The sequence below is a fragment of the Dipodomys ordii genome, unplaced genomic scaffold (assembly GCF_000151885.1).
Source record: "Dipodomys ordii isolate 6190 unplaced genomic scaffold, Dord_2.0 Scaffold146, whole genome shotgun sequence".
NCBI lineage: Eukaryota > Metazoa > Chordata > Mammalia > Rodentia > Heteromyidae > Dipodomys > Dipodomys ordii.
Window position 1 is genome coordinate 2,921,220 of NW_012267362.1, and position 26,585 is coordinate 2,947,804.

The 26,585-nt window shown below is 38.6% G+C and overlaps 1 protein-coding gene across 1 annotated transcript in view; it reads left to right on the top strand.

Moving 5' to 3' along the window:
* Vav3 (vav 3 guanine nucleotide exchange factor) overlaps positions 1–26,585 on the top strand; it is a 354,621-nt gene that overhangs the window by 65,719 nt on the left and 262,317 nt on the right. Inside the window, exon 2 of the mRNA XM_013031889.1 lies at positions 25,711–25,827. Coding sequence (XP_012887343.1) covers positions 25,711–25,827 — 117 coding nt within the window. The remainder of the gene's footprint in view (positions 1–25,710; positions 25,828–26,585) is intronic.

The following is a 26,585-nucleotide window of genomic DNA, read 5'->3' on the forward strand; positions in this document are numbered from 1 at the left end:
CTGAGGAATTGAACCCAGGACCTCCTGCATGCGAGGCAAGCACTCTACCACTGAGCCACTTTCCCAGCCCCTAGATCCAAGTTTTTAAAAATTATTTTCAGTACCAGGCATTCGTGGTTCATGCCTTTAATACTAGCTACTCAGAAGGCTGAGATCTGAGGATCTCCTCTCAAAGTCCAGGCAGGAGAAAGTCCATGAGACTTTATTTCCATTAACCAGCCAAGAGCTAGGAGTGAAGCTGTGGCTTAGGTGGAAGAGCACCAGCGTTGAGCAATAAAGCTCAGGAACAGTGCCCAGACCGTCAGTTCAAGTAAAAAAAAAAAATGGTTTCAGGAAATAATAGCCATTTCATTTAGTTGTCCCGTTTTTTCATATCAAAATTAAGTGCCTTTTTTTATTATATAGTTCAAATGATCCAAATGAGCTTAACTTAGAAGTGCATAAAATTTTTACATTTCAGGGACTTATCTAAAATTCCAGTTAATTTGACCGTGATGAAGTTATGGGTCTAACATAAAGAGTTGGGGCAAAGGTTGGGACTTAGGCTGCTGAACTATAGATCCAGGGGGATACCTTTACATACTGAAAACAAACCAAACTTTCTTTTCAGGATCCAGAGGTGATGGTGGCCTTCCAGGATGTGGCCCAGAACCCTGCAAATATGTCAAAGTATCAGAGTAATCCAAAGGTTATGAACCTCATCAGTAAATTGTCTGCCAAATTTGGAGGTCAAGCATAATGCTTCTCTGAGATAGCCCTTGGTGAAGGAAAAGCAACCTAGACCGCTATGTGGATGTCGCAATAATACAAACCAGTGTACCTCTGTCCTCGTCTGGAGACTGGGGTGCTTTGAAGATTATCCCTACCCCTCTGCACCCAGTGCAGCTGAAGCATTGTACAGTGGTTTGCCATTAGGGTATTCATTCAGATAATGTTCTCCTAGGAATTAGAAACTTTAACACTTTTAAACCTTCAATATATTTGAAACAAATTAAAAGGGTGTTACTTCCTCCATTTTACTAATCATTTTGGGTTTTCTTTGAATTTTTGGGCAAGGAAAATATGGAAAAAAATTATTGCTCCAATGTAAGTGAAATAAAGGTTTATTAATAGGAATGAAATAAAACTCATTTAAGTAGGTTAAATTTGAGTTGGATATGTTATTACTAAGGCATATTTTTGTCCTTCCAGATAACTTTTTAAATGATTTATTTCAGTAAACTTGGGACCACCAGTATTTCAGTATGACCTGGGTAGGCACTGGAAGTACTTTCCAGGGCAGCAGCAGTTTTAAATGTGTTTTATAACATGAACCCATTGTAAGTTACATTTAAATCTTACACTGTTGTTACATTGCAGTGGAATTGGATTACTTAGCTCTGTTCTCAACAAATAATTTAATATCATTACCACATAAGGGAGTACTTTTTTTATATTTCTGTGTTAAAAATTGTTTTTCCTTAATAGGAAAGATCTGTTTTTTGCTTGTCATATTTTTCTCTCAGTCTTCTTGAGCTTAAGATAGTTCTGTTTAAAAAAAAAAAAAAGAAAAAACACTGGCATCACTGTTATCATTAGTAGCATTATTGTCCAAATTAGATGTCAGCATCTAATTTAATATGAAGTACTGTATGTTCACTGTAGAGTAATACTCTTACAGCTGTAGTTTCTTATTTGGCCCTGAGATTACTTTTTAAATAATAAACTTCACTGGTAAAGTCTGGCACACCAAAAGAGATTGCAAAGACAGACTCCTTTTGGTGTTAAGTCTCCTGCTTAGGACATACCTACTGCAAGTTGTCTTGGAGTATTCATCTTTATAATTTGAAAAGTATGCTGTTTAATTGATACTCATACAGGGAATTAACTGCTTGGTATAACATGGTTTGGGTTATAAGAGCCATGGTTATTGGTTTTGGAATTGGTATTGTGACAGATTCATTGTCATCCTATTCAGCTCTTCCCTAAATGCTGTGACCATACACCAAGACTAGGACATTTTTGAAATAATGTTTATTCCGATTCTGGTATATGTAGCAGACAAAAATATACGTTACATGAATAAGAAAAAGCTATATGCTATTGGAGCATGCTTTTAAAATCCTTTGAGAACACTCACCTTATATGCTTGTATTTGAACTTATCATTGCCCGTCTTCTTTTTGCTCATGTGTGTTCTTTGTCACAATTTCCAATGTATGCTTTGCCTATTAACTCAAGAAGACCACTTTCTTTCGGACTTTGTTGAACTTAATTACCCACAACCTAACTATATTCTAATACTGCACATATCACTATAAATGGATAAAATTGAAAAAAAAAAAAAAAAGTACTTTCTACTTACAGGGAAAAAACAGGAATAATATGAAAGCTCACTACCCAGAGATAGCTATTACTGAATTTATAGCATTTCTACACATCTGTGCACACATATGTATGTACATAGGTTTTGTAAGTGTGGAATATTGATCTGCTTTCTTGCTTGGTTAACCTTATAATGTCATTTTTTTAAATCAGTGGACTCAAATTATAACAGTATTCTTTTGCCTGAAAGAATAATGAAACATCTATTACCTAAAAATCACTAAAAATTCAACATTAGTTTTTAAGTTCGACAAAGATATGTCTTTAGTCATAATTTAACTCTGTAATCTTTAAAAAAAAACAAATGTCTTAATATGAAACACACACTAGTGTTTATGAGACTTGGGATTTTGCCAGACTTTCTTTTTTAAAATAGGAAAGGTAATAATGAAATCACATGGCATACCTGAATGTCTGCTCTCACCTTCCTAAGAGAGCAGACTTACTCTAATACCGTAAATGTAGGAAGGGTGTAATCTGAGAGTGCCAGGCTCTACTGAGGAAGTACCACCTGAGGTCAGATCAGTTGTGAGTAATCCCCAGGTGCCATGGCGGGCGGATCTGCAGGATGTGGTGCTGTAGGCTGATTGACCTCACTTGCTGCCCCCACTGGGTGGATAGATGGCTTTTGGATTTAGCTGGGATTGTGGCTGTGTGGGTAGCTTCTCTCCTGTCTGCCTGCCCGTCTGCTTTGCATCCTCCCTTTCCCTTTCTTCTGACATTCTCAGCTGTCCATATGCCCTTGTCATCCCTTCTGTCCTCTTCCTCTCCTCACCCCTTGGTGGAGAAGGGCTGATCGCTTAAGAACCAGTTGCCTCTTGTTACTGCTGATGCTTTTCCTACCCTGTAGGCGAAGTAGTAAAGGGCATTTACTAGATCAGTTGTTAATCCAATATGTCTTTCTTGGTATCTCTTCTCTAGGTGACTGAACTGCAAAGACATCTCTGGTCTCTGCCTGTCCCTGGAAATTCTCTGGGGTAGTTGCTTTGTTCTTAACACTTTTCAGACATTTGTCTTTGAGCCCTCTTCTTGGGTTTGGCTCTCTGTCTTAGTTGTGAACCTTACACACATTGGTATTTCGGGGCCTAAGTTTTTATCCATTTATAGGTTAGATACTGGGCACTGTCTTGTACAGGTTACGTTACTTTTCCTATTTCTTTTTTTAATATATATATTTTATTGTAAAGATACTGTACAAAAGGGTTACAGTTACATGAATAAGGCAATGAGTACATTTCCTATCTAGCATTGTCCCTCCTTTGTTTTTCCCCTACCGTCCCTTCCCTCCCCACCTTACCAACTCCCCCCTCCCTCCAAGTTGTAAAGTTTGTTTTTGACATAGTGTCTTGTATATCTCATTGCTACAATGGGTCAACCTGTACCTTATTTCAGCATTTTGTTATTTCCCTTCCCCTCCCCAAATTAGAAAAATGTAAATACAAGATGCAGGGCACAGACATCAAATGCAGTGAAAAAGAGTTATACCACAGGGAAAAACATACAAACGAAACAGAAAAATTACACAGTACATTAAAAACAATAGCAAGAAAGATAAAACCTCTTGTGTCCTTGTCTTGGGGTTCATTTTGCTTAGCATCATCTTATATGGTCATATGTACATAGCTTTTGACCTTTTCTGCTTGTGCTAGACATGTACCAGTTATTGCAAATAAGAGAAACCATGGGACCTATGTTTCTTTGGGCCTGGCTTACTTCACTTAACGTAATAGGGATTTTTTTCCCACCAAATCTGTTCAGTGATTGCTATGAAACTCTAAAACTCTATGAAACTGTTTAGTTCTGAGATGCATAATAGGAGTAAAAGGTTGTAGTTCTGAAAAGGTGTTTTAAATGGAATGAGACATTCCTAAACTGTCTTTTTCTTTTTAAAATTGGTGTTGTATCTCTATTAATGGAATGCCAGTCTTTTAAAAGATAAATTACAAGCACCACACAAAAGTGTACACCTCTGACCCCTGTGTATTCCAGTATAATAGGCTTGGGTTATAATTAGAAGGCTTTGTGGCTGAGGAAATAAAGAACTTTGCAGTAAATTTAGATTGTTGAAGACCATATTTGTGAGCAAATACCTTAAAGTCTTTATGTAAGGTTTTGTTTTTGTTTTTTGGGGCCTGTCTTGGGGCTTGAACTCAGGGCCTGGATATTGTCCCTGAGCTTTTTAGCTCAAGGCTAACACTCATCACTTGAGCTACAGCACAGCACCACTTCATGGCTTCTTCGTCTTCTTTTTTTAAGTTTAGCAGAGATAAAAATCTTCAAACCTTGATCCTCAGATCACAGCCTCCTGAGTAACTAGAGTTATAGTCGTGAGCCACCAGCATTGTGATTTATAAGTACTTTTTAAAATGCACTTAACAATTCTTTTTGCTCTTCGGGGTCTTTTATTGTTCCATACGAATTTTTGGATTGTATTTCATTGACGAATGAGGTTTGACTATTGATAGGTTTCACATTGAATTTGTAGATAGGCTTTGGAAGCAATGCCCATTTTCACGATGTTAATCCTCCCAATCTAGGAGCCAGGGAGGTTTTTTTCCCACTTCCTGAATTCTGCTTTAATTTCCTTTTTCAGGTTTTTAAGGTTTTTATCATAGAAGTCCTTCACTTCTTTAGTTAACTCCTAGGTATATTAAAAGAAAGCCCAAGGATTGGGAGAAGATCTTCACTAGTCATACAACAGACAAGGATCTCATATCTAAAATATATTTAGAACTCAAAAAATTAAATCCCCCAGCAACAAATCCTCAAAGAAACAACTGCCCGATAAATAAGTAGGCTAAAGACTTAAAGAGAAGCTCCTTTGAAGCGGAAATAAGAATGGCCAATAGACACATGAAGAAATGCTCAACCTCTCCAGCCATAAGAGAAATGCAAATCAAAACAACATTGAGATATCACCTCACCCCAGTTAGAATGGCTATCATCAAGAACTCTAATAACAACAGATGCTGGAGAGGATGTGGACAGAAGGGAACCCTATTGCATTGTTGGTGGGAGTGTAAACTTGTTCAACCACTTTGAAAAGTAGTAGGGAGTTTCCTCAAAAGACTCCACATAGAGCTCCCCTGTGACCCAGAAATCCCACTTTGGGGCATTTACCCAAACGAACACAAGCAAGGCTATACTAAAGCTATCAGCACAGCTATGTTTATTGCAGCATTATTTACCATAGCTAAGATATGGAACCAACCCAGATGCCCCTCAGTAGATGAATGGATCAAGAAAATGTGTGTGTGTGTGTGTGTGTGTGTGTGTGTATATCCATCAGAAAGAATGACATTGCTCCATTTGTTAGGAAATGGAAAAAATGGAAAAATGTATTAAATGAATTAAGCCAGGCCCAAAGAAACATAGGTCTCATGTTTTCCCTTATTTGCAATAACTACTATATGTCTAGGACAAGCAGAAAAGATCAAAAGTTATATACATATGACCATATAAGATAGGGACCCAAGTGGGTTTTTCTTACTTGCTATTGTTTTTAATGTGTTTATAATATACTATGTGACATTTTTGTTTCTTTTATATGTTCTTCCCCCATGGTATAACCCTTGTTTTCACTGTATTTGATTTTGGTGTCCTGAATCTTGGTTATACAGTTTTCTAATTTGAGGAGGGGAAGGAAAATAAAACGCTGAAATTAGGATACAGGTTGACGACCCATTGTAACAACGAGATGTACAAGACACTATGTAGAAAACAAACTTTTCAATTTCCTGGGGAAGGGGGTAAAAGAGGAGTTGTGGAGGTGGGGAGGGATGGTAGGGAAAAAACAAAGGAGGAGGTAACAATGCTGGATAGGAAATGTACTCATTACCTTACTCATGTAACTGCAACCCCTCTATACAATATTGTTACAATAAAAATATGGTAGGGAAAAAACAAAGGAGGAAGCAACAATGCTTGATAAGAAATGTACTCATTACCTTGCTCATGTAACTGTAACCCCTCTGTATGGTATTTTCACAATAAAAAACTTATTTAAAATATAAAAAAATAAATAAAATATCCTAACATTGAATGATAAAGCAATTTGATCAACAAAGAGAATGCATACAGTATCTTAGATATCAGGTTGGCTGCTGTGTAGTTAGTTTGATGAATGAAAATGATCGTGATGATACTGGAGGATCAATAGTTCGGGGTGGGGGGGAGGGGTGGGGAGGGGTTGGGAATAGGGAATGAGAAGGGGTATTTTACATTCTGGTCTTCTGAAGGCCTCTTCTTGCCCAAAGTAGAGTCTCTTTATGGGAAAGCTTTATCAATTGATTGATTTTTTTCTTAAATACTTGATTTATGTCCAGCTTGTTCTGCCAACTATAAGTTGCCTACCAATATTTTACAAAAATGCACCTGGATCTCCAAATTGGACAGCGGGTATCTGTGTCCTTCTGGAGGAAATCAGTCTTGCCCGTGCAGTGGGCATTGAAGGAAATATTTTCTAGTATTTCCTCTGCCAAGGAGAGTTACTGTCCTTATGTATGAAATCCATGGTGAAACTGGATCCTCATGGGGGCAGTTTCTGAGGGTAATTCATTAAAGACCCCTAAACACAGCAGCAGTTCTTTGGCATTATTGCTTGATTATTCCATAGGAAAATTTCTGTCAGCCACTTCAGGAACATTAACAAACAAGTTCTCAGAACTATACGATTCATGTATATTAGATACAAAGTTTCATAGCTATATAGAATTATGTAGAATTTATATGTGATTAGCATTTGAGCTAGGATACATGTTGGGATGGGATTACTATTTAATAAAACAAAAATAATACTAACATAAGTATATGTATATGCATATGTAAACGTATATGTATATGTATATATACCGGTATATGTATATGTACCGGTACTGGGGTTTGAACTCAGAGCCTAGGTACTGTCCCTTACCTGTTTTCACTCAAGGATGGTGCCTTATCACTTGAGCCACAGCTGTATGTCCAGCTCTTTGGTTGGTTATTTGGAGATAAGAGTCTCATGGACTTTCCTGCCCCAGCTAGCTTCAAACCTTGATCTACAAATCACAGCCTCCTGGATGGTTAAGATTATAGGCTAAAGCACTGGCTGTCTTGGCTGCTGCTTTTTATTTATTATAAATTAAAACTATACAGTGAAGAAGTTAAACTTTTGAGCTTTTCTTTCCTGTGTCATTAGATATAAAAACAGAAAGATGTTTAGAGCCATAATTATACAGACAGGCTGCTTCAGCCTAAAGCTCTATCCCTCTACCTGTTGTTTATTTGATATTGTACAATGGTTTAGCTCCTTCTTGCCTCTTTCTGTCCATAAAATGGGGGTAAAATACTTGAAGAATTGCTTGAACAATTGAATAAGATTGCTTAGAATCGTGCCTGGCACTTACAGTAAAACCTATAGAAGTGCTTTACCAATCATTTTTCAAATTCCTTCACTTAAAAAAAATAGCAGCTAAGAACCAATGTGAAGAAGCACAATTTAAATGGAATCCAGATGTCCGCTGTGGTTATCTTTGCCTTTCAGGACATTATATTGACTCTAGCTCCTTGCTCAAGTCCTGGTAGTGAGCGCCCTTCCAGTGCCTTCTCTAAGAAGTGTCTGAAACATTTTGGCTCTGGCTTCTGCTTCCTCTAGCTTCTCAGAGGTCTTTGTTTCCTCTTGGATAAGGACTTGGAGCTCTAGCTCATGATGTCTCTTCTCTCATTAGACAGTAGGACCATAACGCACTTTATGGGAGACTCGGGTAAAGGAAGTGATAGAAACTTGGATCCATAGGGAAGAATTCTCATCATCTTTTTGCATTAGAATAAATGTGACTAACTAATGGAATAGAAGGTAAAATTTATGTGTGATAAATGAGTGTGTGCTTTGGACAACTGAGACATCAGAGCTTTGAGATTATTTCTCTGTCTTTGGAATATGCCTGGAGAAAGTATGTAGGAAACTACATTTGATAATTATATGAGTGTGAACAAATAATATAAGACTTAAGGCTTTATGTCTCTTTTCCATAGCTTACTGATTTGACATGTGCCAAATCATGAATTCTTAAGTAAATATTATTGTCTTAAATTATAGAGAGTAATATAACTGGAAATGATTATCTTTCTGTTTCTTTTTCTGACAGCTATAATCTAAGATTTGGGAGTAATAATGACATTTCTTGGGTAATGAAACCTGTATCACTTGTATCACTTTCCTTCCATTGAGCTTTTAGCTTTTCTTCATTGGGATGTCGGAGAATTTATACTGAAACTTTCTGCAGTTAGGAAGGGACCTGTCATACGATGAAGACAGTGCACCTGATAATTTGGTGCTAGTTTTAATTTCTACCCATTTTTCCTTCTAACATTCCTTTGAGTAGTGAAAAATCATATTTTTACCTTTTTTTTTAAAAAAACTTATTCTCTTGAAATAAGAACTACTGGCTGAGATTTTTTTTCCCTTAGAGTAGCCCTTGTATGAAAACATCCCTTAAGTTAATAAGCATTTAACAGATGACCATTGGAAATATGGGCCTGGTCAGCAGTTTCTGTTTCTGGGCAAATCTGGAAAGAGAGCTTTTGAAGGAGATGTTGGCAGCCATGACATGTTGTAGCCCAATCTGAGCCCTATGTGCTGGCTTAGGCTAATTCTTCACTTCTGGGAGATTTTCTCCCTGGAGATAGAAACAAATAAACATGTTCCTAGTAACTCATGATGCCTGTTCTTGCATGATGATGGCCCTGACAATTATTATTTCATGTAGAAGTTTGATTACTTTGTAATTATGGGCAGACATAGCAACTTAGTGAGGAAAAAAGTTGGACATGGTAAGGACAATGTCATATTCATTGCTTATTGTCTTAAAAATAGGTTTCATATAACCTTGGAAGCACAAGGGTTGTGTTTTAAGATTTCTTAAACACTTATACTGTGTGATTTTTCTTTTTAATTATAAAGTTGGAAATGGGTACTTTGGGAAAAGTCTATTCCAAGGCATATTAAAAAATCAAACATTTGCTTTTACAAAGCAAATATTTATACTAAGTAACACCTGGCTAAGGTATTAATAGAGAAGTTATTACAGTAAAGTATTAATAAAACATAATTTGCAATGGTGTTGTAGCCTCCTGTTCCAAAAGTAAGTCACAAAATACAGCTATAGTGCTAAAAATGAACAGGTTCCGTGACAGAATAACTGACAATAAGGAACAACTGACTCATGCATATTAATTTCTTTGTAGAGAAACACTTAAGTTTTAGCAACTTGACCAAGGTTTTTACTTTGTATGTATTTTAAAACAGTTTTGTACTCTTAATTTTAGTTAGATTACTCTGGATGAAAACAATTCAGCTAATCCTTTGTGTTAGCTGTGGACAGAAGATGGATAGCACTTACCTTAGTGCCAGACCCTGTACAGGTGGGCACATGGGAAAAGAACCAGCTAAGATATCAGTGGAATACTAATGCTGACATTCATATGGCCTGGGAATGGAGGGTCAAGTGTGATGTCCAGGCAAAGACAATGCTTGGGGGGTTTAGATAAATGCTCTGCCACTGAGACATGTCCCCCTCTCCTGGCTCCCATGCATATATTTTAATGGATGCATGTTGGTTTACTATATTTATTGCATATATAGATATAGAGGAGGCTAACCTGAACTAATTTCAAACTCATTGTTCTGTGTTTTCTTCTATAAGTAATAATCTTAAATATTGCCAGAATTCAGATGGGAAAGATGAGGAGTTGGTAGAAGAAATAGAAAGGGAGGGATAGAATGAGGGAGAGAGAAAGAGAGAAATAATACATAATAATAATAATGAGAAGCTGGGTGCTGGTGGCTCACACTTATAATCCTAACTACTCAGGAGACTCAGATCTGGGGATCACGGTTCAAAGGCTGTCTGGGAAGGAAAGTCCTTGAATCCCTTTATCTCTAGTTAACCATCAGAGAACTGGAAATGGAGCAGTGGCTCAAGTGGTAGAGTGCTAGCCTTGAGCGAAAGAGCTTAGGGACAGTGCCCAGGTCCTGAGTTCAAGCCTCATGACTAACAAAAAAAAATCTGAAAAGAAGTTTACAAGCAAGTAAAGAGAAGACTAAAGATGAATTTTTCTTAAAGTTATTCCTTGGACCACAGTCTTCTTGGGAGAAGAAGCTCCTTGGTCTTCTGTGTATTTCTAGCATCTAGCCTTATACTCAGTCTGTGCTTAATGTGATGATCAGCACAAAATGGACACTTGGTACATGATGAATGAAACAGATTTTTGACTATCTTACCTAATACACTAGTCCTGTTAGGGATTTCCATTTTATAAAAGGAAACCCAGATTAAATAATTGCCTAATAATAATTACTGAAACAATGGCATGTCATTATGACCTGTTTGTCATTTGAAACTCATTAGTATGTTTTAATTCATTGATTTATCATTTTATCTATAGTAATAATAACATTTAGAATGCATACTGCTTATTAAAATTATGTTTGATGTGCATAATTTCATAGACTAAGGACTATCCTGTAGGACATAGAATCTCTACATTTTACAGTCTAGGTCTTAGAAAGCTAACTTCCCAAAGTCACCTAGTTAGTGGGTAGGTGATACAAAGTCAAGCTTGTCAGACTCCAAAGGCTCTCCCACCCTTTTATTGGTGGCACTGGGATTTTGGAATCAGGTACTCTACCACTTGAATCACATCTCCAGTCCTTTGTGCTCTGATTATTTTTTAAATAAGGTCTTGAGTTTATGCCTAGGCTGCCTGGATTGTTACTTCTTCTAAACATAGCTTAATTTAAGGCAGATGTTACACACACATGCAATGATGCATATGTATATGTGAACATGTATATATGCATATATAGACACATATATTTACATAAGTACACACGTTCATATGTGTATATGTACATGTATATGTGTATACACAGGGGAAGAGAACTAGGAAGAAATTGAAGGTCTTACTATAAATTTGAGATTCTGCCATCAAGAATTGTGTTGCTGCCACTGTGGAAACCAGTGTGGAGGTTCTTCAGAAACTTAAAGTACAACTACCATCTGATTCAGCTATACCACTCTTGGGTATACACCTTAAAAATGCAAGTCAGCATACAGTAGATACATCTGCATATGCATGTTTTCTGTGATATTATCCACAATTGCCAAGTTATGGAATCAGTTTAGGTGCCCACTGATGGATGAGTAGATCAGAAAATACTATATAGATATATACATATATTACATATATATGTACATATATGCATATATACAATAGAGAATGATTTGGCCATTAAACAAATGCTGAAATATTGTCATTTAAAGGAAAATGGATTGAACTAGAGGTCATCATGTTAAGCCAGACTCAGACAAATGTCACATGTTTTTCCCTTCATATGTGGAGAAAAGAAGGAATACCAAATCATGGAAAAAGCTCAGGAGAAGGGAGGAGCAGAGTGAGAAAAGTAGAATCCATGCTATATGCATAGTCACAGTGCATCCTACTAATCTGTACAGTTTGTATACGCTAATAATTGTAGCCAAAAAATGAAAAGAAGCAATAGTGTATCTTTAAGAAGGTAATTAGTTTATTCATGAAATATGGGCTCTGGGATCAGACAGATTGGTGCTTATATCCTCTACCACTGGCTAAGTGACTGTAAGGTCATTTAACTTTTGTAGGCCCAGACTATCAAATGCAAATGATTCGCTTTTTGACTGGTATAACATTTGGGGATGCTGCTAAATTTGAGGAGGCGTGGGTGGAGAGATAATATTAACCAGAGGTTAGAAATGTGAGTTAAAAAAATAGAGTGTCATTTGGTACAGAACAACAATGACTGAACATGTGGAGAATAATTTTGCAATAAAATTGCTTCAAAATTAATCAGCAAGCAGAAGCAATCTATCGCAAGTCATTAAGAGAGAAAATGACGTTCACTTCTGTAGGAAGAGACAAAGGTGGCTTGCATAGTTTGGAGCTCAGAATTTTCCTGATTTACTTTGCAATTTAAGCATTTCTGTTGGTTGTTTTTAGAGGAAAGTTGCATATGCCTTTTTTCCTCAGAAGTTGCAATCACCTGGGGCTATGTTTCATTTGAGTTTTAGTTGTACTACCGATAATCTCTTTCAATAAGGAAATGCCATACTGATTAATAGCAGTGGTCTCTTTATTATTTAGTATGCCAATAGGCATAAACTTTTTTACTTCATATACAGAAATTAGCAGAGTATTCTGTTCTCTGCCCTTAAGGATGTTAAAAAGTAACCATCAAACTTTTTTTTTGGTTGGTCATGGGGCTTGAACTCAGGGCCTTGGAGCTGTCCCTGAGCTCTTTTTGCTCAAGGTTAGCACTCTGTCACTTTGGGCCATAGCTCCACTTCCAGGTTTTGACTGGTTAATTGGAGATAAGAGTCTCTCAGGAACTTTTGTGCCCAGACTGGCTTTGAACCACAATCAGTAGATCTCTCAGCCTCCTGATTAGCTAGGATTATAGGCATGAGCCCTTGGTGCCCAGCCAAACCTTTTTAGTTAGAAGCAGAATAACAGATTGGTTGGAGTCACTTCCCATTTTCTGGTGGTTTATTGGAGATAAGAGTTTCACGGACTTTTCTTCCCTGGGTTGGCTTTGAACCAAGATCCTCAGATCTCAGCCTCCTGAGTAGCTAGGATTACAAGTGTGAGCCACCAGCACCCAGCTTCATCAAAGCTTTTGAACGGAGAATGCCAAGACATATTCTTGGCAATAGATTTCTAAAAAGTTTTCAACATATGAGGTGTAGTTTATATGCTAAAATTTGTTATGGAGATGGAAGGATAAACTATTGGAAAATGGATTTTTCAAGAAAATCTATCAAAAGGAAGAGTAATTTTTGCTGTTTTTTAAATGGAAAATATATATCTCCTCTCCTCAAATAATGGTTGTGATATTTAATATAATCTGGGTAAAAATGGTTTAAAAATTACACGTGTGTTGTGTGTGTGTGTGTGTGTGTGTGTGTGTGTGTGTGTGTGTGTGCGCTGGTATTAAGGCTTGAACTCAGGACTGAGTTTTCTCTAATCAAGGCTAAATCTGTATAAGTTGAGTCCCAGCTCCACTTCTGGCTTTCTGCTGGCTAATTAAAGATAAGCATCTCATAGACAATCCTGTCCTGGCTTACTTTAAACCCTGATCTTCAGATTCAGACTCCTGAGTAGCTATTATTAAAGATGTGAGTCAGTATCATAGTATTTTTTTTTTGTCAGTCATGGGGCTTGAACTCAGAGCACTGCCCCGGAGCTCTTTTTGCTCAAGGCTAGTGTTCTACCACTTTGAGCTGCAGTGTGACTTCCATTTTTCTGGTGGCTAATTGGAGATAAGAGTCTCATGAGGACTTTCCTGCCTTGGGCTGCCTTTGAACTGTGATCCTCAGATCTTGGCCTACTTGGTAGCTAGGATTACAGGTGTGAGCCACCAGTGCTTGGCCATACCATTTTTTTGTTTAGGCTCTTGGTTGATACTGCTGTGATGAATAGCATTTTTTGGCAATCACTGTAGCCAAAAGAAATACCAAGTTCAGCTCATGGTTGAAGCTGTCTGGATCAAAGCTGATTTCTCAGTTTGCTGGATTCCGTTGTCCTTATCAGGTGCACACTTCTGGGCATTGAGAATACTGCCAACTCCAGGGGACAGTGGCTTGAGGGTAAACCATAGAGAATTTGCTTTGAGTCGCAAACAAATGTCCTGCCTATTTCTGAGTTCAATTAGTATCATATTTGAGGAAGATAAACCATGTTTTTCTTATCTTTGGATAGGAACAATAAAGCATGTAAAATTGGTACAATGTCTATTAATGTAGTGTTTTCGGGTATGTTTTTGTTGTACTTTTTCTTCCAATGGTTCTTCCCATAGTAAGTACAAATTTTGCTTTTGAATGTTGATTTTTTTAGTTTATATTAAATATTGGTTTGCAGCATAGTAGCAAATACAAAAACATGATCTTCGAAGGGATGTGTGTGTGTGTGTGTGTGTGTGTGTGTGATGTGGTGTGTTTGGGAGCAAACAGTGTGACAGAAGTTTCCAGCATTGACTGCAGTGAAGGAAAAAAGTACACGTTTATATCAACATAAATGAGTAAGACTCAGAGCGGGGAGTGTGGCTCAGGTGGTAGGCACTTGCCTAACAGGCGTGATGAGGCTATCCATTGTGCAAAATGCGTATTAGCTGAGCTGTCTTTTTAGATTTCTTAAAACTTTCGGAGTAAGGGAGGTGGGTACAAGTAGTCCTCCACTTTATTCAGACATTGAAGGTGGAAAGGAGAGGAGATATAGTATCCTATTGGGCTTGTCTTACTGGAGATTAGCAGTCAGCTTTTAGGTGATGGGCCTGTGATCCTAACACTGCTGGGCAACTTTCTATCACCACCCAGGGAGGCTGTGTAGCATGGTGGACTAATGCTGGCAGATGACTAATGCTGGAAGGAGTCTGGAATTGATTCTGCCATCATGATCTTACTTACTGTATCGATATTCCTATGGTGGAAATTTTGATAAGCATCATTTTATATGCACATAGCTACGGAGCCATTGTGAACCTCTGCTAAGAATACTTTCCTTTGTTCTCAGTGTGGGAACGCTTAGAGTGCTGTTTAATTATTCACGTCCACATGTAATTATTTGTCTTTTACTATTCATTGGATTAACTCGTAGATTTATAGACATATTCTAGTTAATTACAAATGAGGGAAATCAGCATGATTTTTTTTTGTCTAAAGACTTAGACACTTGGTAAGAAATGTAAGCATTATCCTGCCCATGTAATTGTAACCTCTCTGTACAGTATGTTCACAAATAAAAAATAAAAAAAAAGACTTAGACACTTCTCTGAAGAAGAAATAAGAAGGGTCAACAGACACAAGATGTTCAACATCTCTGGTCATAAAAGCAATGCCCAAATATGTTATATATGGTATGCTAAAAATGCCATTTCCTATATTTTTGGTTTTTTTGTCTTTATGGTTCTGGAGATGGGGGCCAAGGCTTTGGCTATGCTATGGAAGTTCTGTACCATGCAGTGTAAATCGTTAGGGGGACTAGAGCTGGTGGAAGCAGAGAGGGGACTTGTAGTTGTATGTATGTGCATGGGTGTGTGTGTATGTTTATATGTGTGTGTGCATGTGTGCAATGGGACCCTTGATCAGAGTCCTTGCAAATCACTTTATAGCAATGCAGATTATTTATGAACACAGCTGCCTAATGAAAGTCACAGTCATCAATACCACCAACTCCTCAAAAAGATTCATGTTCTAAGTAACTAGCTTGTACTTGTCCATGAGTAGGAATGTATTTTAGGTCTAGCTTCCAAATTTAGGTGAAAATGTGATATTCTGTTTTTGAGCATGGCAAGATTTTGCTATATACACATATGAGGACACCGTGAGAATTGAATGTGAACTTTTACTCTTGAGTTCCCTGGCAACCAAAGAATGATCTCTTCATTTTTCTACAGGCAAAATGCATCAACATCCATTCATAAAAAATACTTGAAGACATGTACTGTTCCCAAAGCTTTGTGGATACAAACCTGAAATAGTTGTAGTTTCTTCTCTTACAACTATTAGCCATTCATAGGGCTGTAGCTGTCTGTAGTCAAGCACTTCATCACCACGGTAGCAGTGGGGCCAGGGACTCTAGAGCAAAGGGAATGCATGTATGTTTTTACAACTTTGTCTGACATTAATGAACTTAACCACTTCTGTCAAGTCACACATATTTAATTTTTATGAAATATACATAACATTTAACAATGTGAAGAAAACATTTAATTTAAATGCTACCAATTTACTATATTTTGATTAAGTGATTTTAAACATTTTTACCATTGACAATGAGTCAAGGCTTAGGCAGTTGTCCAAATGGAAATACTGGCTGGGTGAGGGAGGAGGGGTTGTTTTAATGATCGGAGCCCAAGATCAAGCTAAGGAACAAGTTTTCCCCATTCCTATCTGCTTCTCTGAGCATCCTTGATGGTTTTATATAAATATTAGGAGGACAAGGAAAAACCATGGTGAGTCCTAAAATGAGAGTTCTTCAAGAACAGAAGCGATGGATACTATCTATCACTGTGTTGCTACCAAATGACTTAAAGGGGAGAAGAATATGCTATTCACTCCAACAAATAATTCCTATGCAAGACTTAGCCATTTAATTTTAAGCTGCAGGTAGGGTGAAAGGAGAAGATATGGTTAGAAGAACAAACTTAGAAAACTCTACTAAGGAACAAACTTGATTTAGTAATAGTTCTCTTTTACATGTCTCTGTTTTGCCAGTTCCAGAGAGGAGGACTTGAGCCATTTGGAGATGGGTAGAGGAAGACTTAGAATGGCAAAGTACTGGGACAGAGGCTTGCTAAAGCTTGAGCTAAGTAAGGCTGAGCTAAGAAGTAAAACTGTTTTTGTGTATGTGCCAGTACTGGAGATTGAACATAAGTCCAAGGCACCCCATCCCTTAGCTTCTTTGCTCAATGTTAGTACTCTGCCTCTTGAGCCATACCTCCACTTCCACGTCTTCACTGGTCAGAGATAAAAGTATCTTGGATTTGTCTGCACTAGACTGAACACCAGTGATCCTCAGATCTCGGCCTCCTGAGTAGTTAGGATTACAGGTGTGAGCCATTGTGCTCAGCTTAGGAAAACTTTTCTACTGAAATACTTGTAAATTGGCTTCATGGTAGTCTCTTCTTCGCTTTTCAAAACTGCCCATCTATTAATGGCCAGTCAGAATTCAAATGCAGGATTTCTCCTAATGGAATAATGAGTGTCTCCCCAAGATAGGAGACTCTGGACATTTCTTTCTCCATCAGACAGCTCAGCTTTTTGTGTCCTTGTGGTCCCTGCGGTTGTCAGTTTCCTCTGGTTGTCGAGGACAGCCAGCCTTCCTCTGGGATACCCTTTCTCCACTGGTTTTGAAGTAACTCATGCCACAGGAAGCTGTGGAGAATTTTCTTCTCGTCTTAGTTAACACAGCAAGTCCATTATTACCCATAATCCTGGAATAGTTGGAAGTCATGTTGTTCGCATTTGTATCCTTGAGAGAAGACAGGATAGCTTCTATACCATGAGTGAAAAGAAGCCATATGCTTCACTCGTACAGTAAAGAGAAAGGGGAGGGTGCTTTAGTGTTACACTGAATTTAGCAGTCTGACCTTTAAATGTTCCCTTCAGGTCCATTAGTATCACTAGTTTTGTGGCGGTGGCAATATGGTCACATCTTGGTAAGCCACTTTTGTGGTGATAGCTTTCTGATTATGAAACGTTTTCTAATCCAGAGAGCCTTGGCCTGAGGGATAATTTTAGACACGATTTCAGCGCTTCCTTGATGCTGTACTTTCTTCTTTGAAAGTTACATGCATTGATGTTGAATGCTTTTGTACTATTTCCATCCCTGGACGTTGCACGAGCAACCTATGAATGTCCTTCTGGGGGGATGGGGAGACTTGGGGGAGGGCGGTGGAGAGACAGTAGAAGACTGGAACACATTGTTATTGGAACACATTGTGTTTCGCTGCTATCCTAGAGACAGGCCAGGTAGCACCTTATCCCTGGGCTTTTCTGTAGGTGCAGCCAGACCCTGTGGCTCACATCTGTCATCCTAGCTATTCAGGAAGCTGAGATCTGAGGATTGTGGTTCAAAGCCAGCCTGGGCAAGTAAATTCAAGAACCTCTTAGCTCCAATTAACCAGTAAAGAGCTGAAGTGGAAGCATGGCTCAAGTGGTAGTTTTCTGGTCATGAGTTAAAAAAAAAAAAACCAGAGAGGATATAGAGTCTTCAGTTCAAGCCCCAGGACAATACTCCTCTCTCCTCCTCCCCCGCCCCCCAAAAAAGAAAAAGAATTAACTGATGCAATCTGTGGTTGGTCCCTGTGCTCCTCCACCTAAGTCCTCATTTGCTGTTGCCATTTTCAGCTGGCTATACAGTGCCCAGGCAGAGACATGAGTATAACTCTTAAGTTTCTCTAAACCCCTACTCTAACCATACTGTTATTTACTAGATATTTCCATCCATATGCATAAAGTTCTTTCTAGTCTCCTTCCTATCCTCAATCTAAATGAGTGTCATTTCCTGTCAGATTAATATGTCACTGTTCTAATGATTCTTTTGCTATCTACATCACCCTCCTAATTAAAAAAAGACTTCTAGTTAATACTACATACTGTGAAATGGATTTACTAGAACTTAGTACTTAAGGATACAGGCTTTGTAGCCAGAATGCCTAGATTTGAATCCTGATTCCATTACTTTGGCAAATCCAGTTATATAATCTTGGGTAAACCTCTAAGCCCCACTAGATTCATGTAAAGGAAAAATGAAACTTTACTGGAGGAGTTTGATATGAAGCCTAAATAGCATAGACATTTTACATAGAGTCTGGAACATAGCAGTTACTCAGGAATCATAACCCTGCCAAGCATGGTTGGCTCATGCCTAGAATCCTAGCTACCCAGGGAACTGAGATCTGAAGATCAGGGTTTGAAGCCAACCCATGAAGAAAAGTCCATGAGTTTCTCATCTCCAGCTAACTATCAAAATGCTGGAAGTAGAGGAGTGATTTAAGTGGTAGAGCACTAGCTTTGAATGAATAAGACTAAGTGAGAGTGCCAAGGCCCTGAGTTCAAGCCTCAGTATGGGCACAAACAGAAAAAAAGGGAATCATATATCCCTAGTAATCATAGAATATTTTTTGAGCAGTATTTTAAAATTCTGAGAGTATTTTACTCTTGCTACTTTAAATCCTTTAACTCCACAGTGATTTATGCAGCATTCATTCATTCATTCATTCAGGTTTAGGCCAAGCCTTTTGGCAGGCTAGGTCACCCTCATCTCCCTTCTCCAGTTTTCTCATTGCTCCTCATCAGGGTTGCGGTGATCAGAACGATCCCTCCTCCTTACGCACACACCCTTAGTCCGGCTGTTTCCTTTCTATCCCTGGACTCCAGCCCCCACCCTGGTCAACTTCCATTCACCCTTTAGAGCTATATCAGTTATTCTAAAAATCTGCCCCTGTACCTGCAGGACTCCTGGGGAACTTTTGAAGGAGCATGTAACAGTTACTCTCATTACACACCTCTTTGTGCTCTACCCAACTATGTAGGCAAGGAGGGAGAAGTTGGGTCATGTTCTTTTTCATTTCTGTGTGATTGGGAGTTGAACTCAGGGCCTCAGGCTTGCTTGACAGGTACTCTACCATTTGAGTCCTGCCCTAAGCATGACTTATTTTTCAGGGATGGTCTGCGTTTTTTGCCAAGAGATGGTCTCAGATGGTCTCAGATAGGACCCTCCCTCCCAGTGCCTTTGGCTTCTCTGGGATGACAGAATGTATACCATCAGGTCCAGCTTTTTGAGTGAGATAGGAGCCTTGCTAACTTTTTTCCTCAAACTGACCTCAAACCATGAGTTCTACCTACTGGATAGTTTTGGAGTATTAGGCATGCATGAGACAATACACTCTGCCCATATTTGCTTTTTTTCACTTTTATTGTGCTGGTACTGGTGCTCCAACTCAGGCCCTCCGCCCTCCCCCCCACTTAGCTTTGTTGCTTAAGGTTGGTACTGTACCACTTGAACCACACCTGTTTCTAGCTTTTTAGCAGTTAATTGGAGATAAGAGTCTCACAGATTTTCCTGTTTCAGATGGGCTTCGAATTGTGATCCTCAGATCTCGGTCTCCTGAGAATTACAAGCTTGATTTACCAACACCCAGCCCTTTTGCTTTTTATACTGAATTCTTGATACTTTCATTAAGCTAACAATTGTTCAACAAACGAATGAATCAGACCTAGTTAGGGGTCTGTTTTATGATATTTCATGATGCCAAATACACAATAGGTACCTCATTAATATCTTTTAAGTAAATGAGTAATTATTAACACTATTTGTAACCTTACTGGATCTTTATCTTGCATGTGTACACACAATAATCTGAAAATCCTAAATTATTTTATTCAAATTCCTAAAAATTTTAAATCCTGAGAAATCCTAAGGTTATCACTTATTATTAGGTTTTGGGATTTTAGCCAAGCTGTGTAGTTTTTGTTTAAGAGTAAGACATAATTGAAGAATGATGAGATGGGCTTACCCTGGTATCTCAGAACGAAGTGTTTTTGTTTTAAACTGCTTCAGATTATATGAAGGACTATCACATTCCTTCCAATCTCAAAGAATAAATACACAGGGGGAAAAAAACCCTTATACTGAAATAATGTTATAGGAGACACCAAATATCTCTTAGCCATCAAATCTCCTATTTATCATCTTTAGTGACCTCAAGCATCCTTTTTTTCTGAACTTAAGGAGATAAAAAGTTGCTTATTAGGCATTCCATAAAGAGAAGTATGGACTTTTCTGAAAGATCCCATTAGGCCAGTCCAGTTTATATTAGCTGTTGCTATGGCAACTGATAGCCGGCTTAAGCAAAAGGTAGATGCATTGTTACATTTAATTGTCATTGGCTCCTGTCGTCAAGCAGTAGCCTGGTGCTCAGGCTTTGGTTCCTAAATTATTTACTATTAACAAATGAAACAGATCTGCCTGGAGAAATGGCTGAGTTCAGAATTAGAGCAGGACAAACAGGGATTGGGAACAACTTGACATAAGCAAGAACACAAGGAGGAATGGAGTCGGACAAAAGAACTAGTTTAAGGGCAAATTCTGGACAGTATGAAGATCAGAAGGAATAATGATGGCAGTTGATTATTACAAACTAAAAAAAAAGGGAGAAACTAAAGAGGGGAAGCCCTATTTATTCAAACAAAAGAATATGAAAATAATGACAGAATTAGAAAGAAATCTTTGTTTTATAGTCCCAAATGGAGTAAAGCAAGGATGATCAATAGATGCTACACCCATTGTGGAGAATGATTTGGGAATAGGACAGCCACATAGTAATGCGTTTTTATCCTCTGAGTATTTATGAACACAAAGGGACACTTATGCCTTTACAATGGGAGGGGGTGTAAATAGGAACCATGTTAATCAGGAGATTGAGCTTATAATTAGATAGGCAGTGGGACAGACAGTCTAACACTTTTGTCTTCTGATGGGGTAGAATGTGTAGTTCGCAGTATGGAGTATTTTTGCTGACAGTTTCTTTCTCCTGAATCTAGACTTCACTTTGGAGGCAATAAAAAGGATAGAAGACCATATTTAATGATTCTATGAGAAGTCATCAGACTCAGGCAGAATGTAAGACATTTATAAAACAATCAGCCGTTTTGTCAAAGAGTCGATGCGGGCATAAAGTAAAAGCAGGATTTTCAGATCAGAAGCTATTGCAGAGGTAAAAAAAAATGCAATGAAATAACTTGATTAGAGCCTAAGTTAGGTAAAAAAATGTAAAAAATTATGGGATAGGCAATTCTGGAGAGTTAATGCAGGATGGAGTCTAGGTATCTGAAGTTGCTGTTTTCTTACATGTAATACTGGTACTGCTGGTCTGTAGGGAAATGTCCTTGTTTCTAGGAGATGCATATTGAACTATTGAAGTGCAGTGCTTAAAACTTTCAAATAGCTCAGCCAAATACATTTTAAAAATATGGGGAAAAAACTCCAGATGGCTCAAGCCTGTAATCCTACCTACTCAGCAGGCTGAGATCTGAGGATCATAGTTGAAAGCCAGCCTAGTCAGGAAAGTCCTTGAGACTCTTAAGTCCAATTAACTAGAAAAAAAAGCTAGAAATGGAGCTGTAGCTGAAATGGTACCTCAGCCTTGAGTGAGAAAGCTAAGGGGTACTGCCCAGGCCCTGAGTTCAAACCCCAGAACTGCCTCTCTCTCAGAAAAGGGATGGGTATGTAGCCCAGTGGTAACTTAGAGCCCTGGTTTCAATCTCCAGTGCTGTAAACACACACACACACACACACACACACACACACACACACACACACACACACACGAATAAACAAAAAGAAAGGGGATGTATGCACAAGCATTATAATGTTATTAGAAATGTGTGAATAGGAAAGAGTGCTCTTTTATATTGTTCTTTCATCTTTTAGATTGATTTTTTTAACAAAGGAAGGTAATTACAGAACAGAAGAGTTGCAGTGGTAGGCCAGCTGAGCTGGCCCACAGGCTCAGCTGTGTTTGGGGTTTTCATAATGACTTGGGGCAGGCCTCCTCCATCCCTCAACTGGGCTCCTGCTTGTGCATATGGCTGAACACTGGGGGAACGTCTAGGGAAGTGTGTGCCTAGTGCTATTAGCTGAATTCTGGAGCACTGTTAAAAATCCCCTGATAGATCTAATAGAGAAGCTTGAAACAGAGCCCAGTTTTAGTGTGCTGTAGTATTCCAGTGTCTGTAATATTGCACTTATCCTGTCTGTAACATGCCCTTTCCGAAGGTGTTGACTAAAAAGATATATTTAATGGGGGAAATCAAGTTTGGGGATTGTCAGCAAACCAGTAACTTTTTTCAAATGCAAGTCAGTATTAGTTGATTTTTTTAAAAGTAGAATTGAACTGGTTAAGGGCAATTAAGCTTAACATTGATTCCAGAAATGAGGGGAAAGCCCGTTTCTAATCCTTCTTGCCTGTGTCTTCAATGACTATTATATCCTGTTTTTACTTTCAGTAACACGATTTGCTTTTTATTTTTCCCCTGAATTAGAGATTAAAGGACTTTGTAGAAACCCAATGAAGTTTTCTCTGCACATGGGGAAAATTGGGGTTTGCTATGAAATCTTCAGAGGGTGGTGTTTGACATTATGCCTTTGTTCCTTGGTGAGTTATGAGTTGGGCACTTAATTATGTAAAAGAAATATTGCAAGTGAACAGTTGCATAATCCCCCCGAGAGTAATTATTGCCTGTCTTGGCAGAATGCAAGGCTTTTAATCTGTAAATAAGCAATTCTGTGTGGGGAAGAGTAACATGCAGAGGGATTCTGTGTTGTAAAGGTCTTTTATGAATTTTTTAAAGCAAAAACAGGAACTGTGCATGCTGATTGGCTGCAGCCTTTCTGTTTCAAAAGGCTTAAGATCGGATCTTCCCTGATGGTTTAGCCCCTCCTGAAATATTTAAGCCTCTCAGAGTGGTTCCTATGAAGGATAAGACTCTTGTCAAAATTAAGCCCACAACACTTAAATCTGAATGCCTTAAATATAGAGGAAATCAGATGTGCTTTCCATAAATCAAATGACAGAGACAAAACAAAATATTGACAATGCTTTTAAATTAAAAACAAACAGGTACTATTGGCTCAAGCTTGTTCAGAAGGCTGAGATATGAGGAGGAAAGTCAGTGACTCTTAGCTCCTACTAACCACCAAAAAGCTGGAAGTGGCGGTAAGGGTCAAGTGGTAGAGTGCTAGCCTTGAGTAAAAAAGCTAGACAGCACCCAGTCCCAGTCCCAGTCCCAGAATTCTAGTCTCAGCACAAAAATAAACTAACAAATAAATGAAAGCAAAGATGCTAATATGTTGGTTACTTACTGGAAATTATGTTTTCAAAAATATGTTTAGAGATTATTTTGGTGTGATTGACATGTACTAAACCACTGTATATGAAGTTTTGACATATGTGTGTGTATACACACACACACACACACACACACACATATGGGGCTGGGAAGGTGGCTCAGTGGTAGAGTGCTTGCAATGCATGCATGAGGCCCTGGCTTCGATTCTTCAGCACCACATAAGTAGAAAAATCCGGAAGTGGTACTGTGGCTCAAGTGGTAGAGCGCTAGCCTTTAGCTGAAGAACTGAGGGACAGCGCTCAGGCCCAGAGTTCAGGCCCCTCCCCCCATCAGCACCAAAAAAAAAAAAAAAGATATATGTGTGTATATATCTGTATATGTGTGTGTGTGTGTGTGTGTGTGTGTGTGTGTGTGTGAGTGTGTATATATAATGTTCTCTTTAAAAATGTGCATGGGGGCTGGGAAGGTGGCTCAGTGGTAGAGCGCTTGCCTTGCATGCTCGAGGCCCTGGGTTCGATTCCTCAGCACCACATAAGCAAAAAGAAAAAAGCCGGAAGTGGCGCTGTGGCTCAAGTGGTAGAGCACTAGCCTTGAGCTGAAGAGCTGAGGGACAGCGCCCAGGCCCAGAGTTCAGGCCCCACAACCAGCAAAAACAAACAAACAAAAAAAACAAAATAAAAATGTGCATGGTAGGTAATATTTTGAAAACAATTTATTTTCAGGATGTGTGTGTGTGTGTGTGTGTGTGTGTGTATCTAAATCTTAGATGCTAAAAGTGAATCCTGACTTTTTTTTGTCAGTCCTGGGGTTTTGAACTCTGGGCATAGGCCCTGTCCCTGAGCTTTTGTGCACAAGGTTAGTGCTCTACCACTTGAGCCACAGCTCCACTTCTGGATTTCTGTGGTTAGTAGGAGTCTTTCTGCTTGTGCTGGTTTTTAAACCTCGGATCTCATATTCCTGAATAGCTAGGATTATAGGCTTGAGCCATAGCACCTGGCCTAACTTTCGGTTTTTAAGTTGTCAGTAACATCTGTGTCAACTCCCCTCTCCCTCCCTCCTCCCTCCCCCCACTGCATTGAGTTAGTGTGGAGGAGTTGACCATGCACCTCCCTAAGGTTGCCCTCTGTCCTTGAACACCTGATTCTCCTCCCTTTGCTTTACCCACGGACCTCATTTGGGCCACTGTTCCTTCCTCTTTTGTGACTAACTTTCCAATCTCTCTCAAGTTGTTCCTATCAAAATGGAAACATCTCTTACTATCTCAGTAGCTTTCTACATGGTTTACCCATCAAGCCTGTCAGTCTGTATACATCATAGCAGTCCCCAAATACCCCTTTACAACCTTAGATCATGTCCTTCCTGTGACCCAAACCTCCAGTGACTTCTCACATCAGTCAGAGCCGTCCATAAGACCCTTCATCAGTTGACTCTACTTCCTTCCTAACTGACCTCCTTCCTGTCTGCCCTTACCTCACTCTGGCTTTTTTAGACCCTGTCTCAGGGCCAGAGTACCTGTCCTATTCCCTTCACACCTCCAAATCCCAGCTGCACTCACTGTCCTGTGGTCCCTGAGAACATCTCTAATCATGCTGGTTAATCCGCTCCCTCTGCCCCAACCCTCCCCATTCCTCCTTCTGGAACTATAGAACAGTGTCAGTACAAATGCTTGCTTTTCGTGTGTGCTGCTACATTTGTTCTAGACTGTTGTTTTAGCATGCATGTGTCCTGAGGGTAGAAATTGTACCTGTTAGTCACTGTAGTGTCACTAGTGCTGAGAGCATCGGAGTTCAATCAGTGCTGTTGACTAAGTGACCTGAAAGCAATCTGGACTGGGATTAGTGCTTCCTTCCTCCTCATTTTACACAAGGAGGATGGTAGTTGCTGGTAGTCGCATATACTAATAGCTCTTTTCCATTCCTCAGTTTCTCTGTTTGAAGAACATCCGGACATTTCTTACATCCTGTTGTGAGACATTTGGAATGAAGAAAAGTGAACTCTTTGAGGCATTTGACCTGTTTGATGTTCGTGATTTTGGGAAGGTAATAGCATGTTTTATTTTCATTTTAAATTTAAATTGTTTTATATTTCAATTTTTTAAATGTTTTGCAGTACTGGAGATAGAACCCAGGACTTGACCTATGCCTGTGTCTTCAACCCTTGATATAGATATGAGACCCTTGTCAGAGAAGTAACTTCCTGTATCTTGGATTTCAGTAGCTATTGGTTAGACTTTAGTGATGTTTTTCAAGTAGAAGTAGTTTTAATATTTAGTGTTACTATGAGTTTAATAAATATATGATAGGCAAAAGAAATCATCCTTTCTAAGGTTACTTTTTTATTATAAAGAGATTGGCCATAAAGTTAAACCCCTTACAAAAATAGCTTTATATAAGCCAAGCAACTGAGGTAACATTACTTAATTCCTACTCAGGTGATTTTATTATCGAATATGAAGACATAGAAAAAAATCAGAGCTCAGTGGCCTACCATGCTCAAGGGCCTGATTCATTCCTCAACACTGTAAAATACATACATACATTTATATATGCATGCATACATAAAATGTTGAGAAATTTCCCCCTTTGTCTTTATTTTTTAACTCAGGTGGTAGTATTTTGTCAAAGGTCTGAGAGTAACACTTTATTATTGATAAGACCTAATATTTTGGTTACAAAATAAAAGGCAAATTATGGATTAGTTTACTTGGCAATGAAGGTATACCAAGTTAGGTCAAAACAACCAGACCCCATGGCTTAACTGTAATCTTAGCTGTTCAAGTGGCTGAGATTTGAAGATC